The sequence below is a fragment of the Pongo abelii genome, chromosome 10 (genome assembly GCF_028885655.2).
Source record: "Pongo abelii isolate AG06213 chromosome 10, NHGRI_mPonAbe1-v2.0_pri, whole genome shotgun sequence".
Lineage (NCBI taxonomy): Eukaryota > Metazoa > Chordata > Mammalia > Primates > Hominidae > Pongo > Pongo abelii.
Genome location: NC_071995.2, coordinates 105,554,678 through 105,577,350, shown reverse-complemented (window position 1 = coordinate 105,577,350; position 22,673 = coordinate 105,554,678). Strand labels below are relative to the sequence as shown.

General features: G+C 38.8%; 1 protein-coding gene across 13 annotated transcripts in view; it reads right to left on the bottom strand.

The window, feature by feature from the left end:
• Positions 1-5,256: 5,256 nt before the first annotated feature.
• Positions 5,257-22,673, bottom strand: part of RIC8B (RIC8 guanine nucleotide exchange factor B) — a 112,620-nt gene continuing 95,203 nt past the window's right edge. For 3 of the 13 annotated variants that reach the window (XM_024256520.3, XM_024256521.3, XM_054527595.2), the window contains 2 exons: positions 21,568-21,687; positions 5,257-6,638 (listed from right to left, as the gene is read on the bottom strand). In XM_024256520.3, the coding sequence (XP_024112288.1) occupies positions 6,527-6,638; positions 21,568-21,687 (232 nt within the window). In that variant the 3' untranslated portion in view covers positions 5,257-6,526. Of the gene's footprint in view, positions 6,639-12,594; positions 20,755-21,567; positions 21,688-22,673 lie in introns of those variants that run through there. The other 10 variants (XM_009248184.4, XM_024256522.3, XM_054527596.2 and 7 more) reach the window with 8 other exon arrangements.

The window sequence follows — 22,673 nt, the reverse complement described above, 5'->3', positions numbered from 1 at the left end:
CTGACTAGGGAAGGAGGCTGAAGATCCAGTGATTCAATGTGAGGTCTCTTACCTGATTCTCGTTTTCAGTAAGATACCCCTTCTTCTATGCCTGAGTCCGAGGGTCTAGAGCCTTTTGAATTAACTTCCTCAGTGAAACTCCTGGCTTATGCTGGGGAGGTGGATTGGGAGTCACCTGGTTGCAAGCACACGCTTGCGAGTGTGTGTGTGTGGGAGGGGCTGGTGGCAGAGTGGAATTTGCCTATTTTAAAGCCCACCCACACCCTTATTTGCAGATGTTACTTGTATCTCTGATTCCTAAGCCATTCTGGGATTCTGCAGGGTATACTACAGTGACTGCTGGTAAATGTTTAATTGGCTCTCCAGGGGAATAAAAGCTCTAATTTGTGGTGTTTGCTGATTCACATGGTGTCAACATTCCCACCACAGTTGACTTCAAGTTACCATCATGACATCACTGAACACGGATTTTATAAATCCCTTTATCTCCTCCTGTAATAAGACTCAGGTCTCAGCTGTGACCGAGACCCCGCTCCATTCTTTCCACAGCTTGGTTGTTCATCTCCTTTCTTTACAAAAGATACATGTTCTTCCATTACTAAGCTAGTTCAATTTGAGTTTCTGATACTTTTTACTAAGAGTTGTAAGTTTTTTCAATTATGAGAATTTCTTTTTCTAAAGCCTGAACTTTCCAGGGTCTCCTTTCGCATAATAGTGGCTTATCATGTTTTAACTGAGAAAATACAGATGGGCAAAAGGATACTAAGAATGCAGTAATAACTTATATAAATAAGCTTTTATCATGTCAACATGTATATATAAAATATTTGTACAATAGGAGTACTTGCATGTCCAAGGCATTGTTTATTTGGTATATAAATGATGTTTGGTGACCATACACATTTGCAGACTCCGTGAATTAACTCTTAGCTCTACTCTCCTGCTCCCAAACCCGGAGTTGTTTAGTTCACAGGTTGGGAGCCAATGGTTCAGATGATCTTTTCTCCGAACATTCTCATTCTCATGAGTTAAATGAGCTCTTTCTCCAAGATCAAAGTGTGTTTCTTTTATCTTTGAAATCTTTCTTGAATCCATCCCCTTTTCTACGTCTACTGCCAGTGTTCTAGTCCAGGCCCTACTTGCCCCTCCCAGGTAGAGGCAACAGCTTTCTGTCTGGTCTCTTCTGTCTGTCCCTGCATCAATCCATTCTCTATATGGCAGCCAGAGTGCTCTTCCTGGTGGGGTCCTTTTCATGCCTGAAAGGCTGCTGCTTATGTGTCCAATCATGAGACATGGGATAGCTGTTTCCATCATACTCAACAACTTGTGTTCTGTAAACCTTTTGCCCATGAACTTGTGTTTGACCCAGTTCTTTTGGTAGCAACAGCCTTTTTCCAGTGGATGGAAAACGCGTATGTTACCTACAAAACTTTGTTATTCACCCCCTGCAATCCTCCTGGCCAGCATTAGCCATACATCATCCTGGCATCCTGTAACAGTGCAGACTTTGGTTATGGACTTCTTACACTGTGGGCACTTAGGGGATAGGACCTTTCAGTTATGTTTGTATACCCAAGCACATTGACGAGTACCTGGGACATAGTCAATGCTCAATCAATGTTAATTGAACAAATTGATATGGATTGGTGTGCTTGGGACTATAGGTTTATCTTTGAGACTAGTTCCTGAATGGGAGCTAGATAAGAAATGTGTGATATGGAAATGAAGTAAGCAAAATGTGTCGTTTTCCCAATTCTGTTTTTCCCATTTGTCTCTTCTGACATTCTTTTCTTCCAAATAAGCAAGATTTTATTGCATTTTTCTGATTGCAGAAGCAATACATTCGAAGCATAGTATTTATATGGACTCTGGCATCAGGCTTGAGTTCAAATTTTGCTATGTGTATCAATTAATAAGCAAATAGAGAGGGCTGTGTGCTTGCACACAGTGCTTAACACCTTTATGTCTTAGTTTTCTCATCTGAAAAGTGGATGGGAGCTATTATAATAGCGCTTACTTCTCAAGATTGTTTTGAAGTTAGACCGTGCTTGTCAGTGCACAGTACAGATTTGGTTATGGACTTCTTACACCTTGCATGTTAGTGCACAGTCTAACTTCAAGTGCTTGGCACAGTGATTGCTCAACAAATACTTGCAGCTCTTATTGTGAAGTTCAGTGCAGAAAAGGTAGAGGTCTCTGAGATCTGGATATAGCTGCATGGTAGGGCTTAGGATCTTCACGGTGCTGCACTAAAAGAAAACGCAAATCTGACTCCAGAAGCCTTGGAGAAAAATTTTGATCTCTTCTCTTAGAACAGCCTTTTTCAACCAGGTTTCATCTGGACCACAGAACACAGAAAGTGGCTGGAGTGACTATTTTCTCAGTTCTCAGAATGTTACATAACTTACAGTGTTCTAGATGCACGGGAGAGTATGTTCATTGTCTACAATTCAGGGCATGTAGGTTTCATGATCTCCAGTCACCTCCGCTTTAAGAAAGGCTGCTCTGATATTCTTTGATGTTTCTTAGACCTAGAGACCTGGTGCAGGGACTCAACACAGTGCATCAGAGTCAAACCACTTTAAGTCCTGTCTAGATACCTCTCCCTTTCCTTAAACCTTCTCATAGTTGCTACAAATATCTCCCTTCCTCACCCGTAATTTGTTCCTTGAACAGTTTGTTCTCCATATCGTGCTTATCACACACCTATTCTGACACGTGTTACCTTGCTTTTCAAAACTGAGAGTCACACATCACTCCCCAACCCTGTGTGTTCTCCACTTCTGGAACTGCAGTGAATATCTCCAAGAAAATGCGAATAACTGGACTAAACACTAAACATGGTTGACGTCTTTTTTTTTTTAATGCACTTTTCTAAGTCACCTGGCTCCCTTGCTCCCTTCAAATAACTCTTCTTGACAAAAACTATAGTTATCTGGGCACTTACTCTAGCTGTTCTGACTTGTGCTGCCGAGGCTTCTGTGAGACTGGTGCTGTGTGGCAGAGCAAGTCTGCTCCTCCTGGTGCCAACCCTAGTTCCTGCTGCTCTTCAGCACTAACAACTCATGCTGCCTTCTAGAAAGGCAGCAGGCACTACCTTTTTAATTTTTTTTTTTTTTTTTGATGGGCGTGGTGGTCATGATGTCTTCTGTTAGAAAGAATATTGGGAAGGAAACTAGCAGCGTCTGCCACAATTCATATAATGGAATATCATATAGCCATTACTTTTTGAAGAATATTTATTGACATGGGAAAATGCTCACAATATGTTAAAGAAAGCAGGATACAAATCTGTAAATACAGCATGATCCCAATCTTGTAGTAAAATAAATTATATATGCATAGAAAAAATACAGGAAGGAAATACACTAAAACATTAACAGTGATGATCTCAGGATGGTGGGATTTGGGGTAAATTATTAATTTTATTTTCTGCATTTTCCAAACTTTCCACAATGAACATATATTACTTTTATAATCAGAGGGGAAGAGGTCAATACAGGTGACACCTAGTCCTGGGAGGTGGCGAGACTGATGTGGCACTAAGGGGGTGTTTAGAGTCACTTGTACTGCCTCAGTCTGTGTCCTCATTTATAAAGAAGGGATAATAACACCTGCCCTGCCTGCCTCCCTCCCAGGACTACTGGGCATCTGAAAGGGTCACAATATCTGGTGATTGTTCCTCTGTAGCAGCAGCTCAAATGCTTTATTTTAGGACACACGCCTCCGTACCCTGCTTCCAAGGTCAGGAGAGTTGTGGGCAGAGAGGCCAGCCTGCAGCCTTGGTCCCTGGCCTATCCTAACAGATTCCAGGTCTTCATTGGAAATCCAGTGCTGACCATGCAAGTTTCCCACTCATACTTCCACTCCAGGTCACTTCCCTGCTTAAAAACTTCTTTAAACTAGTTCTGTTGAAATAGTTATTGCTTAAAATGGCCTGAGAATGACCACCCTCCTCACACCACTCTGTTCCCAGCATTTCAGAGCCCTAAGGACACAGTGTGGGCCCAGGTGTGCTGTGGGGAAAAGGAGGGAGTGGTGCTGGGAGTCAGGCCACCAGAGTTGGACTCTTCCTTGCTGTGACGTGGGTAACTTTCACAAGCTTTCAGGAGAGGATCTTTCATATGCGATAACGTGAGGTTACATGAGATAACATACATCAAAAGCCCAGCATGTAGTAAGCACTTAACAGATATTAGTTCTCTTTCCGTGTGCCAGATGAAGACACTCTCATCTTCTTCCCCGCAAATTCTCTTTTCAAAAACAAAGCTTAGTGCCCAGTGCAGAGAAATGCAAAATGAAACAGAACTCACTGAAAGCAGAAGAGCACAGCTACTGAAACAGGACTGTTCAAACACTTAACTCTGCATAAAGAAAGCTGGTAAGATGGCATTTCATTAAACACATTTTCATTTAGGTAAGCTGACATGCATGCCAAAGCTATTTGATTATAGAAATTATAAAAATACTTTAAAAATGCATTTGTAGAATGAAATAACAAAAATACTTAAATTTTTTCTAAACTTTTCACTTAATCTAAAATTATGAATTGCCCATTTCTTTTGCTGTTGGTTAAAACCTGGGTCACTCACCTCTCCCTCAAATATTTTGGATGAAATTCTAACATGTATTGTCTTCTTCCTAGCCTTTTATAAAGCATTCTGGATTTAATTTCTTCTTTTAAAAAAACTCAGGGTCACCATTATGGGAAGTCTATGGGCCATACTGTTGTACACATATTTTCTGGGTCAACTAGAGTATCCTTTGGTAAGTAGACAGTCCCAGATTTGCTATGTCTTGAAGTTTTATTCTTCTTCTCCTCTCACTATCTAGTTTTCAGTTGGCCTTTTTCTTCTTTCAGTATGCCTGCCTTCAATCTAGCAGCCTCTTTCTTTGCCATTCTTTTGTGAGCTTCAAAGCCAGCTAATAAAACATGTTGGAAGCGTATACAAATTTCAGTTCAGAGTCTAAGAGTGATATTCTTGAAGATCTCTCCCATAAGTAAGTTGCAAGAAACTTTGTGACATCTCCTCTGGCAGCTGAAAGGCCTTTAAGACGCAATTCCTGATTTTTTTGCTTTGCCAGAGAGGTAACTTCTGTATAAATGACCTTTTCACTAACACTCCATGTACTCTGTCCTTAAAAAGACTATTAGAAGTGGGACCATGGATGTAAAAGCACTTTAAAAAAGCATAAACTGTGAAATAGTATTGTTTAGCCCATGTATCTATAAAGAAACACACACGGATGGCCAAATTGAATCAACCCCAATGTTTTATTTAATTTAAAGTTTTAAAAGGCAGTGGTTAAGCACATTATGTATATATGTATATATATGAATGTATGTACGTGTGTATACACATACATATATATACAGGAAACCAACCCCTTTTCAACTTTAGCCACTGATGAGCTAGGCCCACTGTCTAGTGCATGACTCACTTTCTACTTCTTCATAGGACCAATTCTAAAAGTAAAAATAAACACCCTTTATCAGTTTAACAGTAACTAACTGTGTTTCTTTTTTTTAAATAAATAAAGTTACTATTAAACTGATCACATATGGTAGAAACGTAGAACTCACACACACACCAGCACACACAGTCCCCCATTTAAAATGTGATGTATGAATGACCTATATGTACAAATGGGTGCTGCTGACTCCCCCACCCCAAGCAGAGGCCACAAAAGAACTCCCATTACTCAGGGAGTCCCCATTCTCTATGCTGGGATGGAGGATGTGTGTGTTCCTGGCACCCCGGCTTAAGACCTCAGAATGCACACTCCCCATGTGCTGATACAGATGATGGTTCAGTTCTGTGGTACTAGTGTTCAGGTACATTAGGGAATAAATAGGCATTTGTAGCTGCCTGAGAACTAAACCATCATTTATAACTCTTTATAGGGAGAAATGTATTCTGAAGTTTTAGCTAACTGACATACAAACTTTTAGAGTATTATCAGTTTGTAAGTCTGAGGCTGTGTGTGTGTTTCTATATATTTATACAAAATTGATATGAAGAATGGGGCTAGGTTTATGGAGCAGCTGCTAGGCTTCCATTTGGTGAGTTCTGATCTAAGACGTCGCTTGCCCAAGACTTTATTTACCAGCTCATTCTGCTTCTCACGTGCCTCTGGCTGCTGGAGAGATTCAGAAGGGGCCACTCACACAAGTGAGGGGAAGGACATGGCTAAATCATCTGCTAGGAATCTTGGCAAAAAGAATTGCCAGATTCAACCAGGGCCACTTTATAGAATAAAATCCTTCAGTTCCATCCTGATGAAATGGAATTTTTTTTCTGCTTCTAGCCCCCGTAACCCCGTCTAACTGCAGCTCTGTATGAATGCCTCAATATCACAAAAAACACAGGGTCACCTCTTAAATATGCTGGATTCTCAATGAGTAAACCAGTTAATGTGTTTCTAGCCAAAGCAAGGGCATAAATGTTTTAGAGAAAAGATTCCCCTGGAGCTACAGAGAAAAGATGCTGATAAAGCAATATTGAGAGTTGAGCAGGTGATGCTTTTAGTCTGTGTCAGAGCTGGTCTCTTCGATGACAGAGTACTGGTTGAGTGCTTCCTCCAAAGGCGTTATTGTCCCATCAGGTTTTAGTCCCATTGGTTTAAGCAACTCCTCTCTAGAAAAAGAGATAAAAGAGAGAGAAAAAAAAGTATTCACCAGCATCACACACACACCCCTCCCCCCCACCCAAATCCACAACCTTTTAAAAAGAAAAGTCTTTAAAAACCAAAGTATTTTCCCTTGAGCTTTCTCTGTGTGTTTGTAATAGGAAAGATGAAAGGGGCATGGAAAGAAAAAGAGGGAGATAAAAGACTTCATTCACACAGGCCAAACCTACTAAGCCAATTAAAAGTATGAAAAGTCAAGGTCTAAATGGGCTCAGGACAAGGAGCAGGTCTCTTCTGTTTTGAATAATTAACTTTTTTTTTTTTTTTTTCCCCCTTTTGTGGATTGGTTTTGTTTTAGACAAGTTGAAGCTGCCAAAATTTCACCTGCCCCAGTGGTTGGAGCATACAATTAAATGGCTGATTTGATATGCATACACTTCTTTCAATGGAATAAATCTGTCAGTTTTGATTTTGCCTCAGTCTCTAGTGATACGTTAAGTACATGTTGATTCATTTCAAATTAGTTGGCCTTCCCCAACTCTCTCCCCGACTTTTCTTTCCTTCTCTCTCTCTCTTTCACTCTTTCTTTCCTCCTCCTTCTCCTTTCTAAAAAACACCATTGCTTTTGTTTGTGGCAGTTTAATTATGGGATTGACAGCCATTTTAATCTCTTCAAAGCTCCCCAACTGCCGCTTTTCAGCTAATCCAATTATATCTACTCCACAAGTTACAGCCTCATCTAAAGATGATTAATTATTGATTAAGCCAATCAAAAAGCATTAGGAAAGATTAAATAAATCTTTTCATAGGCTCTTATTTATTACATGGAGATTATGGTGAATGTACCTGTTGAGTTGCTAACTCCAGTCCTCCCATCCCTAAAAAGGTCAGCAGTGTACTTAAGAGTGGCCTTGAAGAGCCCCATGAACTGCTTAAAACTTATTTATCACAGAAATGGGCATCACCCCCCAAAAACATGTCCATAAGCAAAAACCCACATGGCAGCAGCTATAATGTTGGTGGGATTTGGATGGAAGGGAAATGACTCCCTCCTCACAGTTGTTCCTTAGGCCAGCAGAAAGAAGGGCTCCCTCCTGGGAAGGGGCAGCCACACAGTAGTGTAATGGTGTTACAGACACAGTGAAACCTCCTGGGGAGGAGTGAGAACAGCTTAGTGGTCAATGGATAAGCCAACAGGAGCCTAATGAAGAGCTCTGGCTAGCTCCAGTAGACAACTTCGAAGTGTTTGAAAGCTTTGCTTGGGAAATGTGAACGTCTGACAGGCTAAATTGAGGCTCCTGAACACTATGAGGGAGGAAATGTGTTTCCCAATCCAAGAAATGGGGTCAGAATCATAGAACTTAAAGTTGGAAGGGGTCTGAGAGATCATTTAGTCCAACCCCCTTCTTTAATAAAGGAGACTGAATGACTCATCCAAGGTCACTTATCTAGTGGCAGAGCTGGACCTGGGACATGGGTCTCCTGAATCCTAGTCCAGTGATCTTTGCAGCCCACCACATCTGGATTAATTGCCCTAACTGCATTGGAGGAGCACACTGAGTTCATGTCTTCAACATCTGTTCAATGACTATGTGACAGGAACTATGTCATATACTGGGAGGTAAGGAAGACTGGGTACAGCTGCTGCCTTTGAGGAGCAGGGAAAACAAATATATGCAAAAGTCATTTTGAGCAGAATGAGGTAAATGCTGTAAGAGAATTATGAACAAAGAAGTGAGGCAGCTCCTGAGATGAAGCACTGACCAGGCCGCCTGGGGAGGGCACTGCCAAGTGAGGTGTCAGTGAATGGCCCTGCACTAGGCAGACGGGCACAGAGCATTTCAGATAAAGGAGACTGTAAAGAGTTCTGAATGGTCCCACTGACGTGTGTGATTCTGTATCTTTTTAAACCTTTTTGGATTGTGTCAGCTCATCTTTTCTATCTCTGTGCTCTCATGAAGCCGGGAAAGGGCCCAGTGTTTGGGGAATGGTGAGGTTCAATGAAGGAGGGGCAGGAGGTAAGGCTGCAAGGGTAGTTTGGGATACAATAGTCAAAAATGTCTTAAATGTCAAAATAAGGAGCTTAGATTTTACCCTGTAAAGAGTGTTTGATTACGTTTGTTTTATAAGAAAGTACCGCTGGCAGCAGCATGATAGACACATTGGAATTGGTGGCAGATAGACAAGTCATTAGGGGGGTCATCATAATTGTGTGTGGGGGAGGAGACAGACAGCTGGATTAAGTCTGAGGTTGTGGGAAGAAAAGGCAACATTTCTGAGGTAGATCTCATGACTCACTGGGAGGAAAAGGGGTTGGAGAATGAGAGTAGTAAGTAGAGAGTTCCTGTTGTTTCAGCTCAGATGACCAAGTGGATGGTAACTCTATTCAATGGGGCCAGGACATAGGAGATGGAGATTTGGTGGGGAGATTCTGATATATTTTAGGACCTGAAGGGCTTGAGGTGCCTACATGACAACCATGTAGAAATGTTCAGTGGAGAGCTAGAAACAATGTTTCCATTAAAACTTCTCTCTAGCACTGACATAAATTACATACCTATATTTTAAATAAATTCCTAGTTCTGATTGTGCTAAAGGACTTTGTGATGTTGGACACTACATATTAACAACTGAAGCAAAAGGAGAAGAGGGAGAACCTGCTGGGAATGAAACACTGAGGGTCTGAAGGGGTTGGTAAACTCAGGTGTGGGGTGGGGACTGAAGGGTAGGGATAGGTAAAAGTAGGATTGGCAGACGGGACTGAGTGATAAACTGCTGGGTGGATATACCATCACTCCTGAGACTAACACTACTGCATCTCTTTGATAAAAAGATGATTCTGGGGCTAGCTACTAACTTGTGTGAAGTATCTAGCACTTTCTCATCTAAACCCAGGAGTAATATTTTCAAATAAGTCTATCAGCTTTACCCTTGCTCCCTAATCCAATTATGGAAATAATTAAAAATATTAGTTTTATGGCCAAATTATAGGATTCATTATGGAACAATGGGCCTATATTTTAATTCTTGTGAACTACTCTTCTCAAGCATTTACTTTCTGGGTGCTTTGTATCAACCCCCGCTAAAATGGAAGCTCCTCTGAAGATATGAATTATTTTCTTCTCCACATGTCTCTGCGTAATGCCTGGGCTCATTGATACTTCTGTAGGAAAGGCGTCAGTGAACACTGGCCATACAGTCATGCATTGTGCAAATGAATTAAGGCAGCAATGTGATGTCATGGAAAGAAAAAAAAGATCTGGAGTCAGGAGGTCTGTCTGAAGTCCTGATTCTCCTCCACTTACCAGCTGTGTGATCTTGGGCAAGCTTCCGAGTCTCAGTTTCCCTACCAGTGAAATGGGGGTCGTGATAATCTTGGCTGTACCTACTGACTAGTGAAGATGTAAGTAGTGGTAGTAATAATAATAATCATGTAGACCAAAGAGTTGTGAATTGTAAAGAACAAATATTTGTTGTTATTATTGTGGTATAGTGAAAAGCACATATAGGTTTTGGAGTCAGATGGACCTCTGCTCTAATTCTGGATCGACCAGTCACTAGTTGTAAGAACATGAACTCACTGAATTCCAATTTCCTTATCTGTAGAATTAGGACAGGAACACGTACCTCACACTAAGTTGTGATGAGGGCAAAAGGCTACTATACATACAAAGGGTATAGTATAACATTAGGCTGGAATGTAGTTAGAACCCATAAATTGTCGTTCCTGTCCCTTAGGTGCTTACAGAAGGTTTTCCCATGCTAGTTAGGGATTAAGTGGGGGAAGAATATGCAGAGGCAAATAAAAGACATGGTCCCTGTCCTCAAGAAGCTTTTAGTCAGTTCAGAAGATAAAACACACACACATTAAACAATATTGAAAGAATTACAGAACAGCAGATCAACAAGCTTGAGATGATTAACAGGCAGAGCCCTGCTTTCTTTAAGCTTTAAAATTTGTCAGTACACCCTTACTGTATTTGAAATTGGTTTAAAGGAGATTTCTTGTCCTGTCTGGGAGTAGAAGGAGAGGATCATTTACAGATGTGTGACTGTTTGTTCTAATTGACCTCAGGCTTATTTCTCATACCCTCATCCTAACTTTTCTCATCTTCTTCCTCTATCCTTCAACTAGTGGCCCACAAATATCAAAATGAAATATTTGGTACAGAGACTCACTCCTAAAAGGCTTGGTAAATGACCTGGTTATATTGGACTGTTTGTTTCATTTATAATCTGGGACTATTTCATTTGCAATCTGTTGTACCTAGATCAGCAAGATGTGGACAGAGAATGGGAAGCTTTAATGAACACCACAGAAATATTCCTTCACCAGTCGTATGGCTATGCACATGTGAGAGGGACACAGGAGGAGACAGGGATGCTGACCACAGGCTCCTTGCAGTAGGTGGACTCAGGGGCCAGACTGTAATGGCAGTGATGGACATGGATTCACAGGGAGAAAGGCATCCCAGAAGCAGAAGAATTAGTCAAGCAGAGGCACAGAAGCAAGAGTTAGTTGTATGCAGGGACTGGCAAGCAGGCTGGCTCGGCTGAGATAAAGGAAAAAAAAAAAAAAAAACTCAAAAGAGATGAGGTATAAAAGAGGATTTGAATGGAGACCTTGAATCCTAGGCTGACAAGTCTGGACTTGAGTACAAAGGTATTCTTGTTTTCTATTTCAAGAGCATTCCCCCACCCCCCACTTCTAAGGATATTAAAAATAACTGTCATTACAAAGTTTGAAAGCTATGAAATACTACTGCTCTGATATTTTAAAAAGAGAATGTCTATGCTTTACTCAATTTTCATATCCCTATGTGTCTAGCACAGTGCCTTGCAGATAGCAGATCCTCAATAAGTGTTTGTGAATTAAATTTAGTTGTGCTTGATATTATCTTTCATTTTCCTGAAGAGAAAAGGTATGGTGTCTAATGGGACTCCTAATGACTAAACCATGAAGAGAAAAGCTAAATCTCTGGGTACACATTCACTTTCATCACGAAGATTTACAGGGTTAGAAACAGGATTGACATTCCACAGGAAATTCTGTATAATGCTTTCCAGAGATTTCTTGTTCTGTACTAGACTGTGAGCAACTTGAGGGCAGAGTCCATGTCTTCTCAGGCTGTGATTTGCCAGTATCTAATATAGAACACAGCACACAGCAGGTGCTCAGTAAACGTGGCATAAATGGAGACCATTTGTCAGGAATCATTCTCATGTTATTTTAACTGTAATTATTTTCCTGATGAATTAATATCAGGCATTCTGACAGTTCAGCAGAAGTCAAGCCCCCTTTTCACCAGACAGCCTGGAATTCCCAACCATTAACTGGTATAGACTGAGCTTCTTCCATATGGGGCATCAGAAGACCTAGATTCTAATCTCAGATGTTCCACTAACTTGCTAGGTGTCCTTGGGCAGGTCACTTGCCTCTCTGGGCTTGAGTCTCCCCATCTATAAAGTGAGTGGTTGGACAAGATGATCCCCAACATTCTATACTAATTTCAAGAGGCTAAGTGTTGGGCTATGAAATAATTTTGATCTATTTAAAAAGCTGCTAGGTTTTTAAAGATATTCAAACTCATTATTACTAAGCCTTTGTTTCTAATGCAGATATTCTAAACCTAAGAGTCAAACAACAGCATCCTACCAAATTGTCACAGACATACACCAAGACCACAAGCCCTTTCTGCAAGACTACCAGCATATGATTAAAATGATTACAAAGGGAAACCAAAGCAATGGCAAGTGCTACAAAAAAGGATCCAAATTCAATCATGGCCCTCAATAAACAGGCCATTTCATAAAGAGTTACTGGTCCTAAATTATGAAGGTCCTATCTAAAAAGGATGGCTATGTGTCAGATACATGTATATCATGGTAAAACGGAGATACTGTATATTGAAATGTGTATCAGGATTAAGATATTCACATAGCAACAACTCCTTCATACTTACCTTCAATGCTACACACAGGCCTTAACACAAGTTAAGACTGCCCTCGTATCAAAAAGTACAGTGGTGTCTACTGGATAAAGAGCCCATTCTAGGCACTGTGACAGTATCATGGCGGGCTTCTCATCTGATCAGGCATCTGGCCAGGGAAGAGATAAGCCTCCAAGAATGTTCAACTGGAACGAAACATCATTTAGAAATTTGATCTTACTAAACGATAAGGAACCATAATCTACAAGGGCTTGGCCAGGCAAGAGGACACAGATAAAGCACGTCCAAGAAAGGAAACCCTATTTTGCCCCAGCCTAACCCTTGGGACTGCTAATGGAAACCAAAAAAAATAATTTCTTAAAGGGCTAGGGATGGGAGATATGGAATTTACACCATATTTAAAATATTCTGGTCTGTTTTTTTTTCCAGATATATTTTAACATTTTCCTGAGCCACCGTTTGCCTATAAGTATGGTATACTCTAGGATGCCTGGGCTTATATGACTTCTCAGAACCTTAGAGAAGGTTCTGCTTTTTAGGGCTTCTGGTTCCTATATGACTCTTTCCCCCAAAAATGACAGTGCAAAATTGGGGTTCAGATACTAACATACCCAATCGCACAATATAGAATAGGTCAGACGTGTATGTGTATAAAACACTTTACTTGACCTGAAAGCAAGAGAATACTCTTGCCCACAGCACATGTTTTTGTGCAATACAAACAAAACATTCAATTCAAGTGTACTTGTTGAAAAACAGGACATAATTAAGCAGTTGGTAAAATGCATTCTTGTTTCCCACTTGCAGATCTCCCAAGAGTCCCTTCGAATTTACCTATACGAGTTTCAGCTTCCCGCTTGCCACTTAGCTTGATAACGACTCAAAAATCATTCCCTTGTTTTCAAGGGCTCTTCTTTCTTGTCTGCTCTGTGTACTACAGGGCAGTATTGACACATGGAATTAATGACAGGGTCTGTAATGAAACAACAGTCATGCAAACACCAGTCTGCTCTTTTGATAAAACAGCATGTTAGAGACCTATTCACCTCCCTCTAATTGAGTACTGCATAATAGTTCCGATCCTTTTATGTAACATATTTTGTTCTATGATTAGAAAAGAAGAAAAGGGGGGGGAAACATATGAGGCATTGCTTCCTTCAATCACCCCCTGATTAATTCTCTGTTTTTAATGAGGGCGGCTGCTATTTAGGCAGGTTCTGTTACATACTTGTTTTGTTGACTTCTGTACAATGTATAACAAAACCCAAGACAGGATAATTGGGAACCATTTCTTAAGCACAGGATTCCTGCTCTTAATGTAAGGTTGACTTGGAAAAAAGAATCCTGACAGTTTAAATTAGCCATTTCATATTTAATTCCTTTTCACATTTGAAAGATAGGATGAGAAATTAGTATATAAATAAAGCATTTTAATTAACATAGAGCTTTTCAAAAAATGCCTGTTAAAATGGATGGAGCCTGTGATAGCCCTGAGAAGGAAGCTCTGTAGTTCTTTTAAAGTCTGGGAGTGCATCTTATATCAAGATTTCAGCATCACTGGATAGTTCATAATCCACTGAAGTATAACAGGTTTCCCAATAACTTGTGATATTCTTATAAATGTTTTCACCTCTTTTTTTCTCACAGCAATAATATTATAACCTTTGGACTGGTAAACATGTTCAGTTAGATACTGTGAAAGTGTCCTTTAGGCTTGAACCCTGATGCTTCATCTTTCATCTAATGACTTCCTAGGGCTGACTGGTTATACCGATCTTTCATTAAGCCACTAACTCGGCAGGAATGAGTGGTATGGTAACTTTTCCATAGCAAATTTGAGGTCTAGGCTACATCTTTGAAAGGATTCTGAGATCCTTCCCTCAGCCCTCATCATTGTGCTTTGGGATTGGGTACAATTGGGAAAGTAAAATATGCAACATAAAAATATTGTTACCCAAGACAAATGGATATGGTGTACAGTCCCCACATCACCATGTCTTTCTACTTTATAAAGGTAATTGGGAATTGTCTAAACCAGGGGTGTCCAATTGTTTGGCTTTCCCGTGCCACACTGGAAGAAGAATTGTCTTGGGTCACATAAAATACACTTAACACTAATGATGGCTGGTGAGCTTAAAAAAAATTGCAAAAACATCTCATAATGTTTTAAGAAAGTTTATTAACTTGTGTTGGGCTGCATTCAAAAGCGTCCTGGGCTGCGGGTTGAACAACTTTGGTAAATAGTCCCATAGGGAAGCCTTTTTTAAGTTAGGTTTTATTAATGTGATCACATGTATGAAAATTTGTCAGAAGAGCCATAATCAATCATTCTCTTTTTAAAACAATTTAAATACCTTGTATTAACATAGAATCATAGAAATTTTACTTGTTCCCTTCAAAAGCTTTGCTTTGTTTTGTGTTTTAAAATATAAGCTATTTAGCATTTGACCTGATACCTACAAAGAGCTCAACTATGGAATGAAAAAAACAGTAATGCATGTCCTCTAAATCTTAGTTCTCTTCTAAAGTAAATATGCTTATTATCTGTCTTTCGTGCTTTTCATTTATTTAAAATTTAGAATGTCTTATTTAAAAATAATCAGACAAGTTTGACAGCTGTTGGTAATTTCTCACAATAGCACACAATCTGGAGTCTCAAGACTGAAAACTGGACTTGGGTTAGTTACTTAATCTTTGGTGCATTTAATCCTTAAAAAAATACCTGACGCTATTTAATTCACAGGGCTGTTTTAATAATCAATGGAGATAACGTATATGGAAGCATTTTTTAAACCTTAAAGCACTATATAAATATTAGGTTTTTTTAATCACTGTTCACATTTCTGTTAGATCACATGCAAAGCTTCTAAAAATCTGCTACCCACTTAATTTACCCACAGTAAACAACATGGTTAAGAAAATATAGAGAAAAAGGGATCAGGTATAGTACTAGAAGAATAAAGTACAGTTTTATCTTTAAGTGGTTTAAAAAATTATTTCTTGGTAATTTATTTACAGAATTTTTCTTATCTGTTGTCCAAATTAACAAAATAAATATTAATAAGAGGTCAGCATGCCAACTGACACTGTTGAACAAAGCAGTAGAAACAGAAGTTCTTAATGCTCTTCCCAATAAGGAAGACTTAAAAGTTAAAGAATGGGAAGAACTAAGAGAACAAACAGCCAGTGGAGATGATTCTTATTTGATGTTCCTGTACTAGTCAAAAATCATTCCAGAGAGTACTTTAACCAAGAGCTCAAAGTAGTTATTCCCACTACAGATCTAAAGAACAATGACTACAGATAGGCAATACAAAGGTAGCATGACATCCTACTTAGAGGTGTCTAGCTACTGGAAAGGTCCTATATAACCTAAGCATAGATAATATCAAGCTTCTCAAATTAATCCTCCCCTGACACCTTAAGGTGTTTAATTTAGCTGGATCCAAGTCCTCTTAATTCAATTTCCAAGCAACCTTACAGTATATTTTAATGAGGTAGAACAGCACTGTCTGATAAAAATATAATGTAAGCCACAATGTAAGCCAAATGTATGTACTCTTAAATGTTCTAGTAGCCACATTGAAAAAGAATAGGTAAAATTAATTTTAATATTTTAACCCAATGTATCAAAAATATTATCATTTCCATATGTAATCTATATTAAACAAATAATGAGATATTTTACTTTTTTTGTGCTAAGTCTCTGAAATCTAGTGAGTATTTTACACTGATAGGACATCCCAATTTGGACTAACCACATTTCAAGTGCTCAATAGTCATATATAGCTGTGGTTACCATACTGGACAGGGTAGTCTAAAGAATTTTCTGATGAAAACAAGATCTTCATATTTTCATATCTATAATAGATCTTACAATGCTCTAAAAATTAGATCATGTTTATGAAATGTACCTGAAAAGCATTTCCTTAACTAACTTATCACAAAGGTAGGTATAATCACAGTCGTTGATATTTTTGTAAGGAGAGTAAAATAACTTATTTATAAGAAAAAACTATGTATTTGTTATTTTTCAGTTATAAACTACCTATCTCAGCCTTAGTCAGTTTAAAATTAATCTTTTGATTAAAGAGAACTAATCCTATATCTGGTGCCTACATTTATTATAAAAGTCATGTTTCAAATAGTACACAATGACTGGCAACAACAACAAAAAAAACAAAACACTTATTGGCTAAGGAGTAAGAAAAGGAAAAAATGGTAGAACAATTATCTTTAATTTATATAAATATAAATTTTAAAACATAGATTTTGATGGCAGAATATATAAGCAAAAAGGCAATGTATCTTGTTAGACAGTGATGGGGTAAGGGTGAGTAGAGGATTAATTAGCTCTGGTTCCAATTTAGAAACTAAAGGGGATTAGAGAAGTCAAAACAAAACTGTAACTTGAAATATTATTTCCCTTGGGTTAGTTTAAGCTTAAGCCAGTCAATGCTCTCTCCCCTTTTTTAGAGGAGGCACCACTATTATATACAAGTTGTGTGCAATAGCTAAGGCAAATGAAATTGTATTAGGCACAGTGGGCTTGCTTTAACTACACAATTCCCATTCAGATATCCTGCTTGAGTTGCAGGGGCTTGTTTTTTCCGAAGTCAGGGAAGGAAAGAGAAGGTGAAGAGGCAGGCAAATTTCATCCGCTTTTCCATCTCTGCCCTCACATTAAAAATGTCAAATGAGGCTTTCTATAATTTCATGCCTCAGGCCTTAAATGTTTATATTTGATAAATATTACAGTTATCATTCTATATGAAAGGAATTATGGACCCCAATATTTAAATAAGCCAATCATGGCTCAAAGTACTTTATGGAATTCCTTTCTGGCCCTGAATTTTATGACATCTGGCCAAAAAATGGAACTGACAAAGTATACGTTAAAGTCTTAAACCATGTAGGTATTTTAAAGCAAAAAACTGCCCTTGAAATTTGGGGATCAGCTATTTTCATTATTTCATCATCACATACTGTGGAAACCACAGGGTACAAGGCACTGTACTAGCTAGACATGATGGGATTTATAGGGTTCAGATTCTTTTCCAGCTCTTTAGACCTCCAGGTGCACTGCCAATCCCCTTATCTACATCTATCACAAATATAATCCTTATACTAAAAAAAAAATCACTTGGAATACTCTTAAGTCAGCTGGTATTCAATGGGAAGAAAATATCTGAGCACTAATCTCTCCAGTATCTTTGGAAATCTAGCTGAGAGAAAGCTGCTAAGGTGGTGAGCTCCTTGAAGCAGCGGCTATGTCCAGCATGGAAGTAAAATAGAAATGTAATTTTAACTTTTACATTGGTGGTTTTACAATTTTGGTAGTGAATAACATCTATACCCTACACCAGGCTCAGTAACAGTACTTGGCATGACCAACCTTAGTCATCATCACTTTGGTAAGTGCTTTGGCACGGGCCACTGTTGCTAACCACCATCCTGGTGCAGGTCCTTCACATCTGCTCTCCTATGGATGGAAAAAAGGAAGTGTCTAGTGTCCATTCATTGGCCACATCACCTCCAACCCTATCCTTTACTCACATGCCTTTCAATTCAGGTGCAGGAGAAAACCATTTCATTTTTGAGAAGGAAAGTTAATCAGACAAAGCTATGGTACACTCTTAGCACAATAACGACTTGGTTGAATGCAGAACGTCCTAGAGTGAAAGGGAGGGAACTAACCAATATTACAATGCTGACAGGGTGATGAGGAAGTGTTCTGGCAAACACTTACTATAACAGACAGACACAGTAGCACAGTGGACAGAGCAAACATCTTGAGTTCTGGAAAATGAAGGTCTAGTCTCACTTTTTAAAATGAAACTAGAAAGAGAATGTATGTGAAAGTGTTTTATAAACTGTTAAAAGGAAATGAATTATCATCAGTCATTAGCTTGGAAATGCTTTGGGCAATTCTTTGGTACTTGCTTCCCCCAATGATAAATCTGATAACATACTAATCAAATAATGATAAAACAACCTGAGCTCTTTGAAATAAGTAGTATGTGACTATCCAAGACTTATTAACAAGATTAAATTTCTCTCCACCTGGAATGAATGGTCATCTTTCCATTTTTCTATTAAATACATCAAAATTCTAGGATCAGCACAAATGCTAGCTTTCCTGTGAAACAGTCCCTGAATCATCCAGACAGAATGAACTACTCCTTTTCCTGCATGCTTACATTTCAACATAGTACTCATTTTGTCATTATTTCCTTCTACCTTGTATTCTAGACTAGATTACAGTCATTTCTTCCACTAGAATGTGAGTTTTCCAAAGGCAGAGACTGTCACATTCTCCTCTGAATCTTCCTCAGGTTCCTAGCACGATGCCTTGCACAGAGGAGCTGCTTAGTAAATGTTCCCTGAATTGTACTGAGTTTAGTCTATTTTGGCTTTATGGCATCTCTTTTTACCTCAAAAAAAAAAGTGGAAAGAGAGAAGAAACTTAAGACTAATGAGGAACACAGCACAAAAGACATGTAAGACGCATAAAGAATGACTTCATTCTTTGCATTACTGCTTTGGAATGCCCACTGCTGATCTTTATACAGTTTTGTCATTGATTGTATTTAGTGAGAGCAAATGTTAGAAAGCACACAAAGGCAGACAATGTAAAACGCCCAACACATGTCATGCAAAAATTCTGTATGATTTGAACTATTCTCAAGGTTGCCTTTCGCTTCAACTTTAATGGAAAAATTGATACCATCAAAGCCAACATAAGACATATTTGCTCTGCTTTAAACATGCAAAATCAGTGTCACCTTCAGTTGGGCATCTGCTGGGTATTTCCGGATAAGTAGGCATCTTCTTTGAGGCATAGTTTAAATCAGGTGGAAGCTGGGGTATTTCAGACTTGACGTTTGTATATTTATTTGTTGGCAGCTTCTAGAATATGTGGATTCCCCTGAGATTAAAAGGAGAAGGACCTAGCACCTTTGTTTTCTGTGCCTGTGATAGAGATGTCTTATGAAATGGTAGTTCCTCTATTAGTAAGCCAAGTATCTGGATTATACTGTGTAGTCTTAGGCAGTTATTTCCCCTATCTTCCATTTCCCTACTTGGAGTTTACTCATCCATGGTAGATGGCCCAGTTAAATGGCATTTGTGTTAAACTTTAAAAACTCATGTTGTTGGTCAGAATATGAAATTTATGCAACTGGTTTACTGTCCTAACACACTAATGTGTTCTACTCAGGTCCTTGCTAACCCTTCCTCTCCAGTTTCTACCACATGGACTCTGTTGGTTTTTTTTGAGATGGAGTTTTGCTCTTGTTTGACCAGGCTGGAGTGCAATGGTGCGACCTTGGTTCACCACAACCTCCGCCTCCCAGGTTCAAGCGATTCTCCTGCCTCAGCCTCCTGAGTAGCTGGGATTACAGGCATGTGCCACCACACCCGGCTAAATTTGTATTTTTAGTAGAGACAGGGTTTCTCCATGTTGGTCAGGCTGGTCTCGAACTCCCGACCTCAGGTGATCCGCCTGCCTCGGCCTCCCAATGTGCTGGGATTACAGACATAAGCCACCGTGCCCGGCCTGACTCTGTTGGTTCTCATCCTGTTGTTTTTATACCCCTGTGTTTCATTAGCTACATCAGCTCCTCCTGGAAGTGGCCAAGCACACACCTTATCTTTATATATTCATTTTGATCTTATTCTGCCTCCTATAGGTTTGCCCTATCGGTATCTTCTCTGTGACTATTAATCCCTTCTGGGAGGGAAGATTTCTGGTCTATACAAAGGTATGGAGAATGTAATTTGCAAAGAGGCAACAATGTCTTTTGAAGATTGTGAATATAGTCAGTTAGCTGTAAATTCTAACCTTCTTGAGAAAGGATGAAAATTTAAAAGGGCTAGCTGGAAGTTACTGAGTTCTAGTCTTATTAGCTTTGTAGATAATTAAGCTATTTACTGCTAAACAACTTCTACCACATTACCAGCATCATACTCTGCAGCGTGGATAAATATCCATACTTGTCACACTCCGCATGTCAGTCTCTTGTTCTTGTCCATTTCTGCCCTAAGCCTCTGCTGTGCCCTTTATCTCTGCTTGTTTCTGTGTTCCACCTTTCCCTTTCATGGTTGGCTCTCTGGCTTTTCCATTCCAATGGCTCCTTCTTTTGACTGAGGGATACTAGCCTTTACATAGTTACTGTGAAAAAGGAGATGGCCAGAAGAAATTCATCTTTAAGTGGCAGCTGCCACCAACACACAGAAGCATTCATTCAAGATGGCTTAAAGAAGATAGTGACTCAATGTACGACTAGAAAATAGAGTGATTCAGCCAAGTATGAAAGGAATTATTTTCTAATAACTCCTCCAAGATGACTAGTTGCTGATTAGTATATACTTGATTTAATTATTTCAAAACTGGTTATTTTTGAAGGGGAAGGAGGTGAGAAGCAAGAGGGGAAGGGGAGTTTTTTTTTTTTTTTTAGAACTCCTAATTAATACAAGTCCCTGTTTTCAGAAAATCCTTCATGTGAGCTATTTCTTTTCACTTTTTCTTATTGGGTGCATGACATTTTAGAATTCTTGGTTTCAGCAGCAACCCAAAAAGGCGTAATTGCAAACTTACACATCAAAAATGAAAAAATAAAAGCATCATGATTTGAAACAAAAACTAAAACAGGCTAAAACAAAAATACAAGCAGCAGCAAAATCACTGAATCTAACTCACAGCATCTTTTTGAAGACAGGGAGGTTAGTTGGTTAATTATTACAGTGCTCTGGTAGTTACTATCTTAGCTTTGAGAGTTTAAATGTTTAGGAATGCACATCCAGAAGCGGCACATGTAGAAAAACCATGGTAGCCAAGAGCTATCTGAACTACTGCTGCCTGGGCCACCCTATTCCAATCAACATGGATTTCCAGAGTTGCTGTTCTATGGTAACTCTCAGTGAGAGAGACAAAGAAATAGACCATTTTTAGAAACCAAGCAAAAAATGGATGGGAATACAATACCTGGAAAGTTTATCAAGCATGTTGACAAGTTTCATGGCTTCATATTCTTTTTGTTCTTCTGTCATTTCATCTATGGGGTTTGGCATTGGTTCCTCTAAATGACCAGTGATAAGATTAATGCTACAAAAAGAAAAAAAAGTTATGCTGTATGTTTTAAAATTATGCTCTTTCTATACTTTTCTGGTCCAACTTTTAAGTGATAATAAGAAAGAGTATAATAGCCAAAAAATTGGCAATAATTTCAATTTTATGGTATAGAACTGATATAGGAATTTTTAAAAATGGACTTTTCCACTAATTTGCTTTGGGAAATGGGCTATACTTTTTTTAAAAAAACGAAAACTGTCTTGCCAGCTTTTTTTATTTCAAAGGCATGGTTGCTTTTTAAAAATACAGAATTTGATTAGTGCCGTTAGGATAAATATCTGTGGATGCACAGCTTATCCATTAATTCTAAGGGGACACATGATTTCAGGGAAGAAGAAATGAGGAAATCCATTTTGTGATACAGCATAAAACAAACATCAAAAAAAATTGGAAAAATGATGACGGAGAGGCTACAATCTGGAAATGAAAGCATGCCAATTTATAATCTCAGGAAATTAGTCCATTAGTGAGACCACAGAGGGCAATGAGTGTTTAAATAATAAAAGATAAAGCAGAAGAACGATTCTAATTAGGTTTGATCTGGCCTAGACAAAAAAAGGGATGAAATCTAGCCTACCAAGAGACAGGTATATCATCCTGGCTTTCTGGAAATAGATTTAATACAGTACTTAAAATGAATACTTTGCATAAACTTTGTATGAGGTTATAATACCAAACAAACTATTCTCTTAGAGAAAAGCCATACTTTTTTTTTTTTTTTGAGGACAGGAAATAAAAGATAATTCTTTCAATGGCTCCTAAATATCTACAACAAACATTTTTCTGGAGAAGCAGACGAGATCACAGTATCTTGTACCAGCCAAGTACATACTGTTTTTTTGTTTTTGTTTGTTTGTTTGTTTTGATGGAGTCTCGCTCTGTCACCCACGTTGGAGTGCAGTAGCACAATCTCCGCTCACTGCAACCTCTGCTTCCTGGGTTCAAGTGATTCTCCTGCC